General features: G+C 34.4%; 1 protein-coding gene across 1 annotated transcript; it reads left to right on the forward strand.

Annotated features, from left to right (window-relative positions):
* Positions 1–9655: 9655 nt before the first annotated feature.
* On the forward strand, positions 9656–16246 carry LOC145686544 (uncharacterized). The gene is made up of 4 exons (XM_081759981.1): positions 9656–9792; positions 11462–11608; positions 13666–13874; positions 15392–16246. The coding sequence occupies exons 2-4, from the start codon at positions 11594–11596 to the stop codon at positions 16029–16031; spliced, it is 864 nt and encodes a 287-aa protein (XP_081616107.1). The 5' UTR covers positions 9656–9792; positions 11462–11593; the 3' UTR covers positions 16032–16246.
* Positions 16247–17115: the final 869 nt, after the last annotated feature.

Below are 17115 nucleotides of genomic sequence, written 5' to 3' on the forward strand. Positions count from 1 at the left end.
CCACTCACTACAATACCAGTACCATTACCGGGAATCGATTCCGGGACCAGACGCAAGATGTAATAGCCAAATAGAAGAAAACGTGCACGAATGCAACTTTAAAAATTTGGTTAGCTAATATACAGAAGTAATTAACACGGGTACTCTTTTTCAGATCTTGTTTTAAATATGTGTACCGATTTTTTTTCTTCGAATCTTGCCTGGAATTGTATCTTAATGATGAAGAGTCGATTGATTTATTCAAAACTATCGATCCCTTCTCTAGAATCTATTGTAACTATAAAGGTAACCAAGAAAGTTATGTCACCTTTTGTGGAGGTGTGTGTTCAATTGGCCCTCACAAAGTGAGTTGAATGCGAATAGAGATAAGGTGAAGGTCAGTTTTTGGTGTGGGCATATGCAACGTACTACCTGGTTGTGGCAGTTAATTTTACACCCTCTTACACTGTGAATTTTCGTAAAGACAGAGTGAACATTGGACCTCACAGAGCGTCATAAGTGCGTGTATGCTGTACGAGTTCAAACTACGGTCAAACGTCATTGCAGCGGGCTGTAAGAGTGCGAGGCCTTTTGTGAGGGAGTCATGACTACGCAGACAGTGCAGCAGTGGTTTAACAACTTTAAGGACGGTGACGAAACACTCGAAGACACACCACGTGCCGGAAGACCAACACACGTGCAAAATGAAGATCTTCAGGCAGCAATTGAGGTGAACAGAGGCCAGACATGTGAGGAACTGGGACTACAATTCAGTGTGAGTGGAGAAACCCACCTCCATCAACTTTAACAAAGACAGCTCCACGCATCGAACTGTATTCTGTCGATGCATCACCTGTGAGGGAAAGCAGATCTATGATTTGTGCAGAATGGGGCAGCGGTGGTTCAGTGGTAGAGCGTTCACCTCTGGTGCTTGGGGTCCCGGGTTCGATTCCAGCCCCCGCCAAGTGAACTTTGTGATGGAGAAACACCGTGTGCGTGGGGTTTCCTCGGGGTTCTTTCGTTTCCTCCCACTTTCTTCATTCCACCATTTCATTCATTACTCATCATCACCGTCTCCTTTTGCTTAACCGGCATAACTCTGGGACGTAAAACTCAAAGATTTCATTTCATTTTCATGATTTGTTCAGAGCCAACTCTTCACGAGTGGTCGAGATCACTGTAGGTATACAAATATTTTCGCAGTTTTAGCCAACTCTTCAAACAGTGTGCCTGCTGACTTAAAGACAGTGCACTGTCTCATTTATTTAAACATTGGCCCCAAGACACCAACTTAAAGTCACCAGACCACACTATTTGAAGACAAGACTAAACCCGCGAAGATATTTATCTCTATATATCGCTCTCTACTTGGTCTCACTATACTAATAATATTGCTTTCACTTTAGTATAGATTTCCTTTAAATTTAACGAGGATAGCGTCTATTTTCCACTTACGATACTTTATTATAAATTTTGTTAAATTGAAATTCCTCGAAATTTTCTTTCTTGGGGCAGCACCCTATGGTCCGTGTGTAAATACGAGTCTCAATACACTTTATTTGAATATACTGTATTTAGATTTCAGAGATATTTTGAAGTTTTCATGAAGTATAGCTCTGTGTAGATGCGTCAATGTGGATACTTCAAAAAAACAGTAGATAATGGAGGCGTTCCGGATAAGGTGTTTAGGAAGGATATTGTGCACACAATGGGTAGAAACAAAAATTCGAAGATCGGATTTGATTGGATTGAATTGGAGTTTAACGCCCTGTTCAGCATCATGGCTATATAAGATGTGCATCCACAGTTCAACGTAGGATCCAAACCACTAAGCACCCTACTGGAGTAAAACTTGGATCTCCCATGCCGTCAGAAAGGTTGAAGAGATGCAATTATTAGCTAACAGTACTTGAGAGAGGGTATAAATGAGTTAATTCATTTTCTCCGGTTCGCTAACAATGTAAGTAAATGTTACCAAAGGTTGCAGTTTCTGCTGCACAGAGTGTGACTGTTATGTAAAGGAAGCATAGTCAGATGTATGTATCACATTACATTATTTTCTTTACTCCTTTGATCTACTTTTGTTTTAAAAAAATATATCAAATCATGTTTTTTTTTAAAAAAAAGCAAATTTACGGGAAGCAAGTAGCAGTGTCACGTGTACCCCACAAAGGAGTTTTGTTTATATGGCGTGATACTTTTTCAGTTAATATTGAAACTAAAATTGCTAGTAAATTTCTACCACTTTCAATTTTAGTAGAGAAGTTACAGTGGAGATAGAATATATTCTTGGGATGGCTAATTTGATTTAAAAAGAAAAAAACGCTTCTCGCTACTAATTAACTGCGCTTTTTTTTTACTCTACATAGTGGTCAACTTTTAAAATCGCATATGGTTGATTTTTCTCACTTCGACTTTGAATAGAAAGTTACGGGAAAAGATGATACCCTATCTATTCTTAGAACGCTAAATCGATTTGAAGTAAACAGCTTTTCGGTATGTCTTATTGCTTTGATCTATGTAGATTAATATTGAAAGCGGAAATTATACTGGACTAGCAGATTGGCCGTTCTTCGCACGGGGAGAATACGGTTCATTTTGTGCATTAGCTACCAATGGAAGCTGAATTTGGATTTAAACGGCATCGGAAGTGTCACTGTTCGTCTCAGCGACCACGAAAATTATATATTCTATACTAATATTGGTAATTTTCGATCATTTTTAAATATCTCCCCTTTCCTCTAATCTGTACCGTTAAAGTGAAATGCTAAGAACGACCCCAGGCCCGAACCTCGTCTATGCTGAAAATTTGATCGAAATCAATCACGTGGTTCAGGAGTTATTAAGTCACAAGCATAGTCACTTTCAATTTTATATATTATAATTTCCATCGTTTTTGGTTTAAGTGGGGAGTTAAGAATGGAAATGAAAAGTACTTTTGAGACGCTTAATCGATTGCACGAAATCACATTTTGCTCTCTATTATCATTATTGCTTTATAATAATCAACGAGAGGCACGGTGGCTCAATGGTAGAGTGGTTACCTCTGGTGCATCGGAAGCTCTGATTGGATAGTTGGCCAAGTACGTTTGTGGTTGACAACATCGTATGACTGGGTATTCTCCGGATACTTCCGTTTCCTCCCACAGTATCATCCCACTAATTCTTCAATCATCATCATTCATCTCTCATAATCTTAAGCCCAGAGGGCATAAACGTGGGACATAAAACGTAAAGATTTCATTTCATTTTTTCGATTACAGCAAACTGCTTTAGAGTTGTACCAATAAAGCTATACTTTTTTTTCCTATTTAGCAGAGAAATTGTTTATGTAGCACAAAAATCTGGTCTTACATTTCATCCAGGGTTAAACGTGAGGCAGAACGCGGAGGGACGCCGTCCCCCTATCTCCAAAAAATATAAACGGTATCCTTCCAGTTCCTAAAAAATTACAATTGGCAAAGATAAGCAGGGGGACAGCGTAACCTCATGCCGCTACGTACCGTCTCCATACCTTTTCAGATCCACTTTTACCCCTGATTTTCATCTATACTCTTTCCATTCCTATTAGACACCTAGAACTATAATTCGTTCTGAGAATATAACTGTCAGTAATAACAAGTACTTATCATTTTTTCAGGTGCAGAAAACACCGGTTAAACACTACATAGTTATAGTACCTTAACACTTTTAGGATTTCCACTTTTTGAGGTAAATTTTATACTTACAGTCAAATAGCTAGTGCTTCCTTACTATTTATTGTAGGATTATGGTTCCTACCTCGTTTTTTCAGACTACAGCAATCTTTCCAACGGTAGCACTCGATTGTCCGTGTCATACATCAGAAACGGGAAAATTAAGAAAAAACGGAAGTTTTTTCGAAAAATGATCAAAACTTTTGACCCCCTCTTGCCCGAGTCTGGGTTCACGTAGGGATCTGAAAATCACTTGGAAAATACATATGTTTGTTCACAATTCGTGTGAAAAATTTCAATCCCATATCTTGAAACCAAAGGGCAGAATTTTTTTTTTCAAAATCTAAAGGTGGTCTATTTTTCAAATATATGGCTCATATCTCATTCTCTTCATAATAAAATAATCTTTCCAAGGATACCACTCACATGCCCATAGAAAAATATCATGCACCGAAAACGGGAAATTAGGCAAAATCCTGGAAATTTTCCGAAAGAATCCTCTTTTGGAAAATTTGAGAGCTCTCTGGCCCGAGACAGGGTTGACGTAAACATCTCAAAATAATCTGAGAAATACACAATGCGTGTCCAAAATTTCAGTCTGATGTCTTGAAAAATAAGGACGGGAGAATTGTTTTGAAATTTGACCGAATATCAAAATTAAATAGATATTTAGATTTATATACATACTACATAATATCAAAATTTCTCGCAACATAACTATTTAGCCTAGAATCATGGTTTATACGTCATTTTCTTCAGTATGATGCGCCCTTTCCAACGGTACCAATTACATATTCATGTCGTACACCTGAACCGGAAAATTCAGGAAGAACAGAAATATTTTCTGAAAAAAAAAATCACTCGCTCAGATCCTGGTTATGGTTCAAGTAGAGATCTCAAAAACACTGAGAAATACTCAAAGGTGTACACAATCCGTAAACAAAATTTCAATCTGATATCTTGAAAACTAAGAGAGTGAAAAATTTTTGAAATTTGCCTTAAGAAATAAGAAAATGTTACGCCCCTTCTCCTCACTTGGCACCGCGAACTTGACCATCTAGTTCCAAAGCGTATCTGGGGTGTTCTTTGGTCCATACTTGACTTGACCAATAAAAATAAATAAATAAATAAAACGGGTTGCAGTACGTGTTATGTGAGTTTCATACGCGTTTAATATAACACTATGTTATGGCAACTTTTTAAACCATAAATCCTAAAAGGGTTAAAGTACTGCACCCAACGAACATTTTGGACCCATCACAACACAAATTTATGGGTCCACTTCTATCTCTTAAAGGTTTCTTCTCTATCGAAATCCATAGTGAAACCGGAAGTAGTAAAAAAATTCCTACCACTTCCGGTTTTTGTAGAGAGCTGCAGTTAAAGATGGTATCTTCTCTTGAAACGCGGAATCGATGCTAAAATATCTTTTTACGATACCGTATCTCTTAGTGTTTTTTTTTTTTTTTACCCCTTTCACTGCGTAAGTCGAAGGAAAGAAAATTTCACTAACCTGCTAATGTCGACTATAATCAGTGTTTTATTATTTATTTATTTATTTTTTTTGTTGCCCGTATCTTGTGCTTGTCGAGAGTACTCGCCAAAGGATTTCCATGCGATTTTTTTGCGTTTTATTGTTTATGGAAAAGCATAAGATACGGGCATAATAATAATAATAATAATAATAATAATAATAATAATAATAATAATAATAATAATAATAATAATAATAATAATAATAATAATAATAATAATAATAATAAATGAATAAAACAGTGACTATAGTCTACTTTCGCAGGTTAGGGATTTCTTCTGTCGACAAAAGTCGTTTTACACAATGAATGGGTTACTCTGACACCTGTCGACAAACAGAGTGACATAGTTGGTCTTTAATAGTGATGATTTCAGAAGATTTTTCATCGGGCGTGAAAATAATACTGTGAAAATATTTTTAACCCTTGTTGATCATGATCAAGAATTTGACAAGGGAGGTGGGGGAATTTCGCTTCTGTGAGGGGAAATTCTCTCCGGACAACGCATTTAAATCACCACTGGTTCAGAAAGATTTTCGATAGCATAGTTTGGAAATTTAAAAAAGAATAATGATTAGAACACGTGTCAATTCAGAAACATCTTATTAACATGAGCAAAGTAGCATGCTTATAATAAATTCTCTTCAGTAGTTCTTCAGAAAGTGGAGAAATATCTCTGATAAAAATATAATCGTCCATGGCTAAAAAGTATGACAAACTTGATTCCACGCCATCTATTAAAGTGAGAGAGATCATAATTGAACCTTTCATTGTAACATTGGCAAAAGGACATACTACACTCTGCAGTCAATAATATACAGGGTGGCCCAAAAGTAGGTATATAGTCCCGTACTGATCGGTCATGACATTTTATATCATTTAATTATATCCATAAGGTCAATCCATCTTTTCATAAGTGTTTATCCTATAACAGGGTACTTCAAAACCACAATTAATTTTTTTACCATATCCTAGAGTATGACGTCATGACTTTGACCCCCTTCCGCTCAAAAACACAAAACGCTCTTTGTTGTGTGTTAGTGTATACTAAAGGACTAACTATTCCCAAAATTTCAGATTTTTTCTTCCAGGTCCATTGGAGATATTGGACAGTGAAACATGCCAAATTGGCATAATTACCCAACTTTACGATTTTTTCAGGTCTTTGGGAGCAGCTACAGGCCTGTAAATTTTTGTGTACTAATTTATGACCCCGGACTACATGCACACACAAATTCAAACCTCTATGTCAGTTGTTTGCTCTTCCCAAACATGTCTTCAATGTCCAAAACTGTTACCATTATAGATCCTGATTTCACCCCTTTCAAGTGGTTTTAGACAAAAATGTTAAGAGATCAAAGTTTAAGCTCTGCACGAGTTGGAGACGTCCAGCAATTTTCAATTTGGTAGGATAAATACATGCTACTGAGATACTGAGATATTTAAAATAACGTAAACGCAAGATGGCGGCAGCCATTGTGTCACCATGGGATATTGTAAAAAATAATTAATTGTTGTTTTGAAGTACCCTATTATAAGATAAACATTCATGAACACTTTTTTTTTTTTTTTTTTGAAATGGTCAAGCGGCACATGCTTGATCACTTAGAATGGATTGACTCCATACAGGTATTGATTTAGTTTCTTCCTTATTTGTTCTTAATTTTTTTCCCAATTATACCTTAAGCTCGAAACAAACCAAAGCAAATAAATTCATTATCTTAATAAATTAAAATATCATACTTGATCGGTGCTGGTCTGTATACCTACTTTTGGGCCACCCTATATATTAACCTAAAATTTTCATTGACTATTAAACTTCAATTCTTAATATCTTTCAATCATTGGTTGTAGAGTTATACGTACGTTTTCAGAGGAATAAATTTATCCGAGGCATAAACTATCAATTTATGTTATAACTCAATTAATTATTAATAACAATAATAACACATGTGACTAGGATTTATATATCAGCACCTGAATATATATATATATATATATATATATATATATATATATATATATATATATATATATATATATATATATATATATATATTAAAAAAAGCTCAATTGAGTCAGTGGAACAAAAAAGAAAGAAGATAACATCTTTTTGTTTACATTAGGCTACAACGCATTGCGTAATTAAGAAACAAGTTTCGTTTCACAATGTGAAACTACGATAGACCTCCAAACTATGACAATGCAATACTCAAACGTCGAGTAATATATTCATAACTACTGGTCGAAGTTGATTAATAAGATCCAAGATCCTGGGATACTGAACTCACATCAGAAAGTCATTACTTGCTATGCCTTAATGATTTTGTTCTATGATGGAGGGCTGGATCCAGGGGGGTGGCGATCGGGGCCTTTGTCCCCCAAGAAGAGGAGACTTTCTTATTTTATATATAAATAAAACCCATCCCAGAGTTTGGGGCTCTTAAAAGTAGGTCTAAGTAGCAATATTACAATCAACCCCCCCCCCCCCAGAAGCCTGTCCTGGATCCGCCAATGCTATAAGCTTGAAACCGAAAAACGTTAATTTAAACCACTTCATGTTTGAATTAAATAGTTAACAAAGGAGAGAGAATCTACTCTTTGGAAGCTGAATCGATTGCAAAAACTGCATCTCGATATGTTGTATTGTTTTTGCTCTACAAAAATCGGCATTGAAACCAGAAGTAGAAGTAAATCACAGCCACTTCCGGTGTTGGTGTTTTGCTAATTGTGACGATATGTTCTGTTGATACCTTGAATCATTAAAGAAACCTTTTTGTAACTATCTGCTACCATTTTGTTCTATTGCAGTAATTGTTGAAACCACCTTCAGTTTGAGTAGAAGTTTAGTGAAGAAGATAAAATCTATTCTTGGGACAAACAATCGATTTCAGAAAATCATATTTCGATATATTTTACTTGATATATTTTTGCTTTATGGAAATCAGTATTAAAATAAAATAATATTAAATTTTAACTACTTTTAGTTTTGGAAGAGAGTTTGGGACAGTCACGGTACATTGCACTAGGACGATAAAATTGTTTGCAAAAAACACTTCTCGCTGTCTCTTGCCGTTTTCTTTTTATGGTGATAAACGTTGAAACCGGAAATGAATAATTTGAACCACTTCTGGTTTGAATAGAGAGTTAGCGAAATAGATGGAACCTACCCTTCGGGTGCTGAATCGATTGTAGAAAACTAAATCTCGATATCTTTTATCGTTTTCTCTCTGATACCTGTCGACAGACGGATGGACGGACGGACGGAGCTGTTCTACAATTCTTCCGATATTTACGCATAGCATAATTTAGAAGTCAAATAAGTACCAGTGTCATACATACACCACATGAAGAAGATTGATTCGTGTAGCATGACAATTTCTCAATATTGAAACTGAAAGTGATAGATTTTTTTCAGCATTTCAGCTTTCAGTATAGCTGTATTACGCTCCATTTATCACTGCTTAACGTTCTATATTACCGTTTTTACTCTATAGTAATCATCGTTAAAACTAGAAATTGTTGCTTTCTCCCATTCCCGGTTTGAATAGAACGCTAAATCGATTAAAACTTCCGCCTCGTAGTATCTCTTATCGTTTAAGGTGTGCATAGACCAATATTTAAACCGGAAATCATTGTAAAATTTTGTAATTTCCGATTTCAGTACAGAGATTACAAAAGGAATGTATTCTTGGGACGCTTAATTTACTGTAAAAACTATTGTCGCTACCTGTTACCTTTTTACTCTATAGTGATATACATTAAAATCGAAAGTGGTTGTTTTCTACTACTTATGATTTTGAATATCATCTCCATCAATGAATTCGGAATCCATCAAGTAATTCTTCAGATTTTTGTCTTACGGACCAGCTGATGGACACACGGACAGAGTAAATATATAAAGAAACTAACCTTCGGCTCACTGGGGACTCCGCCTCTAAACCCCCACGTTTGCTCGACCTACGGCCTCGTACTTCTCAAACTCACAATTGTAAGGAATTTCTAGTTTATTTTCCTATTTCAACTACCTAAAAGATAAGATTTTGTATCCCTAGAAAACGCTCGTTGAATGAAATTTTTATCCCCCTATAGACCCCTTAAAAACTAAAAAAAAAAAAAAAAATCACTTTTGGAAATTTTCCTATGGGTTACTCCTGAAAGGCTAGAATCATGCCGAATTTCATCATTCTAATCGTGCCGGAAGGGCGTAAACATTTTGGGGTGTAGAAGTTGTCCCCAAATAACATGTGAATATTTTTTTTCAGTTCATCATAAGAACACTCTCAGTCGGAAACTTCTATTTATAACGATAATGTATATTTTTGTATGTATTATCTAAGTATTTTTAATATTTACGGGCAAAAGTGCTATTTTAAATTCACAAGCAATTAAGAAGAAGAAGAAGAAAATAAAGAAATAATTTAAATATTTGTATCATATGGAAATATTTATTAATTTCGTTGCTATGATGACTTGACTATCTGTTTGATGTAGTTTTGGCAACTATGCAATATAGAATAGAACGAAGTACCATCTTGTATAGACTAAATGTATAATGTTTTAATGTGATAAACATATGTTGAAAGGTAATGTATAAATTCAAAAGTGCATAATTGTGTTGTTTGATATGTGATAATCTCGTGAAATATATAAATATACGTTTCGAATCAGGGAATGTAACGTAACGAAAGTAAATTAACGTTACATGTTTTTGGTGATTTATTTGGGTAACTCAAACGAAAACTTAGGAACATACCAAATTTGAAGTTTTTATTCCAATTTCAAGTTCCTAAAATATGAGATTATATGTCCGAAAAAAGTCCATTTAAATAACATGGAGATTTTCTTTATCTCCTCTTTAGACCCCCTAAAAATTAAAATATTCCCTTTTGGAATTTTTTTGTGGATTAGTCCCGAAAAGCTACAATCATACCAAATTTAATCATTGTAGCTCTACAGGAAGTGTCCAATAATTTTGGGGTGTAAAAGGTGTTCCATATAAATAACGTGAGAAATATTTTTCATTTCCCCTTCGGACCACTCTAAAGTTGGAAATTTTTATTTTTGATGATTTACTTAGATAAAGACAATAAAAACGTACAAACATACCGAATTTCAAGTAGTTATTCCAATTTCAAGTGCTTAAATGTGAGATTATAGGTGAAAAAAGAAGAACCCATTTAAACAACATGGGGAATTTCTTTATGCTCCCCTTCCCTTTCGACTCTAAAACCGTATTCACTTTTGGCAATTTTTCTGTTGTTTAGTCCCGAAAAACTACAATACTACCAAGTTTGAACTTTCCCCATCAACCGAAAGTACCACTTTGTTTTATGTCATTCAGTTCATGTAGTTTTTTTTTTTTTTTATTTAGGTAAATCAAACTCCCAATTAGTAATAATTGTATGGTATATCTCAACAGTCATCTTGCTATGATATTATGAAATGTTTGACGGATATATATTTCATCATCAATTTCACCTTATTAGGGTGCCGTAGATCTCGTGTCTATCAATTTTCATGTTATTAATAAAATAATAATATGTTTTAGTAAAAAAAAAATATGTTTTAGTAGGGGTCCATCCATTAAGAATATAATTTTATTCAGCTCAATGAACTAGATTGATGTAACTCTTATCTTTGGGCAAAATATTTCTCAATATTGAATTTAATAAAGCAAAATGAAATTGAATCTAGCAGACATTCCTTAATCTTTTCTTTGTTTAACTTTACGTGGAGAAACATTGTCACGAAGTTTCATCCACATCTTGAGCATGGCCATTACTGACAGCTTATCATTGTTCATGTCATGATTTGGCAAAACACGTGCTGAAAAGCACACGTGACTGCTAATTATGACGTCTGTCATGAAAGAAGATCCACCAGCAAGCAGGATCTTGGAGTGGAGACTTGAGGTCAACTACTCCCGTTCTGAAATCCATTACTGCGTTATTTTGTTCTCACTGTACTACCGCTAATATGTGTGAGAAAATGACATATGCTTCCTTTTCGTCCAATCAATTCGGGGTATGAGGAAGCGTCAAAGAATTGAAGAAATTATTATAAACTTTGTCGATCAGCAATTTCCTTGAGTAAGACGTAATATAAAGAAATCAAGCAAAAAGATGACATACGAGTGACCTTGTTACAAGAAACTTGCTACACAGATGAGTTTTGCCATAATTATATATATGTGAATATGTATATCTTTTAATGTCATGTTTCTTATGGTTATGTCTAATTTCTTTGTGTTAGGGAAAATAGTTGGGTGGAGGTTGGAAAAATGATGTGTGATTTGTATAAATACAGCATTTTCAGCTGGAATCTTCACAGTATCTCTTCACTTCTCTTCTAAATCATTTCTCCCTGAATTCACAGTATATCACCATGCATTTGAAAATGGTAAGTTACAGATATGTTTCAAATAGTTACAGATAGGTTTCAATTTGAACAGTTTTGGTCGTACTCTAAATAATTGAACTTTTTTTTAAAAAAAATATTTTAGTAACGATAAATAATACCATGTGGACACCATGACTTTGGAGTAAAGCACTCACTTCTGATGCGGAGACTGTGAGTCGGTGGTGGACAATACCGTTTTCTTGGCGTTTTCCCGTGTCCTTCCATATTCAACTAATTCCTTCTTATTCAAGGGACGTTAAGGCTCCGTGATGACTCAGTGGTAAAATGTTCACCTCTGATTCATGGGCCCTTGGTTCTATCCCAGCTTGCGCCAAGTGAGCTTTGTGGTTGACAAATACCGTATGCGTGGGTTTTCTCTGGGTTCTCCTATTTCCTCTTCCTTTCTTCATTCCTCCCTTTCATTAATTCGTTGCTCATCATATCTGTCTCCTTTAGCCTAGCCGGCATAACCGTCGGATATAAACTTTAAAGATTTAATTTCAGGTGATGTTAAATTGAAGATTTCATTCCAAAGTAGAAATACTGAACAGTTGTTCTGATACTGGGTTTAACTCCTAATTGATATTGGAGATTCTTTATTATTAAGCCAGCATCCGAGGCTGTTTTGTTGGCACTTGAAATTTACAGGTAACAAACTCAGATTTTAGAACACAAGAATTAATTACGCTGGAGATGGTATCTTCATTCTTAGCAATAGCCCTTGATGGCCTGAAAAGCCAGAGAGATAATAATAATAATAATAATAATAATAATAATAATAATAATAATAATAATAATAATAATAATAATAATAATAATAATAATAATAATAATAATAATATAGAACTGACTTTTAAAAACCCATCACTCAATATCGTGACATGACAGTAAGGGTCACCCCTCCCAAAATGGTAGATACCATTTGTGTATTTAATATCGGAGAATTAACGAAAATTCTTTTCATTTGATTTTGCCATTGGTTTAAGTTGGTAATTAAGACATCAATGGTCACAAAGTGATCATTTTTTATTTTATATCTGCAAATGCATTCGAAACGTTGATAGAAGAAAGTGTAAACCTTTCTTAATAAACTTTTGATTCTTTAATGATATGCTAATTCAATCACCGCGTTACTTTATTTGCACCACTTAAATGCTTAAATTACTCTATCATATGTCACTGGCAATGTACACTTGTAAACTTAGTTTAATTTCTTATTTAAAGCTTCTTCGTAACTAAATGGTAAGAGTTTTCACAATATTTCAGAGCGACCAGGGATCGGTTTTTTTTTTTTTTTTTTTTTTTTTTTTTTTTTTTTTTTTTGAAAAATCAATTCCGCAGCAGCATTTCAGATTAGACAATGTTAAGTTTTTCCCAAATATAGTTCCAATTTAAGTGTTGAATTTCTAGACATCTTTCGGAAGTTAATTTATTCATCTTGCTAAATTGTACCATATCATCTAAAAAGTAAAGCATAACATTAGGAATTCATATTAAAGTAAACACCCTACGAATATTTGTCTCCAGCAAGCCCTGAAATATTTGATTCTACGGACATAATACAGTTGAAAGTTTCGCTAAAGAATTGTAATTTGAATGTCATATTGAACTTTGTCATGCCAAGCTAAACTAATTATTTTTAATACAAACTCAGTTATGAAAAGATTTTTTAAGCATAAAATAATTAATTTCTCGTTTTGTAATATTGAGGCAAATCTCCTTTATCTCAAAATTAGTACTTTAGTATCTATCTAAATTTTCTCGCAGCTGAGAAGCATGAACTAAAATACTATAGGCAGATAATTTAGAGATAATTCAAATTACGTATATACGCTTAACCAAACTTATTAACCTGACAACTGATACAAAATTCATAAACGTTTACAGAAACGTTCGATCTGTTATTGCAGTTATTGTGCTAAAGTGAGTAAAATTTCAAACAATGATGCTTAAAATAATAATAATAATAATAATAATAATAATAATAATAATAATAATAATAATAATAATAATAATAATAATAATAATAATAATAATAATAATAAATTTATTTGTAGATTGTGGCTACAGTCCTTCTGTTGGGACTCGCATCTGCTGACAACCTTGATTCTGGTTCTTACTCTGGAGCTGGTGGTTCTGCTGGTAGAAGTGGTTTTGGACAAGGAGGTAGTTCGCAGTTTGGATCCCGATCTCAACCCAGACGTCCTCCAGTGGCTATCTTGTCCTTCCAAAACGAAAACTTTGGAGATGGTACACACAAATTCAAGTATGTATAATCAATAAGTATTTCTCCTTCTGTACCTCCCATCTTATGTGTTTTATATTTAAAATTCTTTAGAAAGAACACTTTGTATTTAAATTACTCTTATCTACTCAATCGTATTCTGTCAAATGTGAAATTCCAACAGCATGGATGTGCGAAAATGAATTATTATATATGCACAACAGCACTAAAAATAACAATTCGATATTCAAAGTCCCAATGAAATAAAACAATTATTTTATCAATCAATGATAGCTTGTTAATATAAAGAACAACAATATTGACTCATTGCAAAACTGGTTTAAAAAATTATCCTTCTTCACCTAAATAATTTGTACTATCTAGTGTTAAGCACAATTTCCCGTTATTACCGTTGTTATATCTGTGTTTTGGGGAATTTTGTGAATTTATAATTTGGAGTTAGGTTTCATATGTTTTCCCTTATTTGATAGAAAATTCGTTTTGTAAATATCTTCAGAATGGAAGGACAATTTTGAGTGCAGCTTTTAGCAGATTAAAAAGAATGTAATTCTCTATACATTCCAGTCATTCCACCGTTGCACGTTCTAACCATACTACCATAATTCCCAAAATAAATTTTACCAAACAGAAAGCACTTTTGTCGCTGATTGTACTGTACAAAGTTAAGGGAATTGAACTTACAACTCCTCTCTTCCGAAACAGTATATTGAATGTTTTCCCAAATAAAAAAGAACTACTTTTATTGACATTTCTCTTAAGATGTTATCAATGCAAATTAATACTGTAAATGAAGAAACTTGAGGGAAGGAATGCATTCACAATAAGAATCTAGGATAATGTATTCACGAAGCAACAGTATGTATGACTCTTTCACGCAGATATTAAGTTCCCACATATCCGATATAATGACATTCTAATTTTTTATAATAACAGACAGCTAAATCTCTGACAGTTCTAATTATTGTACAAGGAATTGAGACTGTCTCAACTTCAAAATTGTGTCGCGAAATTGATTTTTTTCTCGAATAAATGTATGTTCCCAGCAAATTAGCTTTATCTAGTCTCGAATCTCATCACGAAAATCCTATGTCGTCTTATTTCACTCACAGCACTATTAATTACGCATTGCAGAAAACAATTAAAGAGGTAGACTATTTGATTCTTTGATTCGAGCAATCACGTTCTATACGACTGAAATGAAAATGAAGTGAAAATTCTAGCTTTAATTTCCTATGATTATGGCTATTAGGCTGAAGAAGATGAATGGTTAATGAGAACGAATGACTATGAAAGTATGGATAAAAGTTTAATGTGGTAGAGAACGGGAGAACACTGAGAATCTCACAGACACGATGTTGTCCACCACAGATTCACATAATCTTTGGTTGAACCGGAGACCTCTTATACCAGGGATGGGGCCTTTTCCACTGAGCCACAGTGTCCCACTCCCCATATGCGACTTGAGTATCTGTATTAATAACCTTGAATGTCAATATCAAAATATTTTTGATCTTAGTGTGTACGTATTTCTTTCACAGGTATTTGTCCGCTGATGGTTCGAAGCGTGATGAGTCTGGTTTCATAAAGAACCGCGGAATTCCAGATTATGAAATCCAAACTATCAAGGGATCGTACTCATACAGAGGTGATGACGGCAAAACCTACACCGTTAACTACATTGCTGATGAAAATGGATTCCGTCCAACTGGAAAACATATTCCTACGCCACCACCAATCCCAGCAGCTATCCAGGAAGCTCTTAAGAAGAATGCAGCTGCCGAGAGGGCTTCTGGACAATCTGCTTATTCAGGTGGATCTAGAGGTTCTGGTTTCGGAGGATCTGGATCTGGTTACAGCGGTGCTTCTTCAAGCAATTATCAACAAAGTGGATCTGCTGGAGCCAATTATAGGGGTTCTGGATCTTCAGGGCCGAACTATGGAGGTTCTGGATCTTCAGGAGCCAATTATAGTGGTTCTGGATCTTCAGGGGCGACTTATGGAGGTTCTGGATCTTCAGGAGCCAATTATAGGGGTTCTGGATCTTCAGGACCGAATTATGGAGGTTCTGGATCTTCAGGATCCAATTATAGGGGTGCAGAATCTTCAGGAGCCAATTATGCGGGTTCTGGATCCACAGGGGGTAATTATGGGAACCAACCACAAGGCTGCAGCTACTAATTGCTCAATGAACAACTTGAATATAGTGTATTATAAAAAATTATCAAGTCATGTTTTAACATGTAATCCCCTAATAAAATGCATGGTCAGTTCAAAATGTATTTCTCTATCACATATTCTTAGTTATGGATAGTGGAGATTGTATTTTGAATTGATGAAATATATTTATTGTTAAATCAATTGCTTTTTGATAATGAAAATTAATAAACCATATTAACTAAAACATACTTATGTATTGTTGTTACATTTCCTCAGTAACGTAGATATCATTGAATATACCTTGGTATAATAGGTTTGAGTTCAGCTGCTAGTGAAAGTGCTGTGAACCGACCGCATGACTGTAAGAATCAGTTGAAGTAAATATTACATGCGATTGTAAATAATATGTTCCTCCGACATCCCGTATCCTAGGTTTCTTTTGTTTGTTTCTTGAAATTTAGAAGGCTATATGAGACGTAATCTACAATTTACCATCGTGTAATGCATTCAATGTTTTCGTACTGGAATCACTTGCATCAAAGGCGCGCGTATATACCAGCTACTATACCAGCGAGGATAGCACTAGGAGTTCCGTAAGATACTCTGAGCAGACATAACGGATATCTTTCTTTGGATTTTGACTGGCTCTTCCAGCGTTTCCCAACCGGTGTGCCGTGAAGAAATTGAAACAAAATTATTAATTCTATAGCAATCAATTTGCATGACATACGAAAAATGTATATTTGTATTTCGCATTACTATGAATCTCTACTATGAATTTACAATTTTAAGTTTCATACTGACTTACTTTTCTGTACATTTTTAATGTTGAAAAAAGTATTTGTTATCATTGTTATGACCATCATTGCTTCTTTATTGTTGCAGATAATTATGTAACTTGAAATTTTAAAATGTCATTCAATCCTTTCGACAAAGCAAATGTGCATACAAATTATCTACATTTGTGTTTTAAAAGTAAAAGAGATTTGTTTGTTCGTTCATTATTTAGTGGTCTTCCTTCTTTGTGAAAGGTTGGATACAGTTTTCGAAAAAGGAATTGTATTTTTTTAGAAACCTGAGTCCCATATTTCATTGCAATTGTCAA

The sequence above is a fragment of the Thermobia domestica genome, chromosome 5 (assembly GCF_964235325.1).
Source record: "Thermobia domestica chromosome 5, izTheDome1.hap1.1, whole genome shotgun sequence".
NCBI classification, from domain to species: domain Eukaryota; kingdom Metazoa; phylum Arthropoda; class Insecta; order Zygentoma; family Lepismatidae; genus Thermobia; species Thermobia domestica.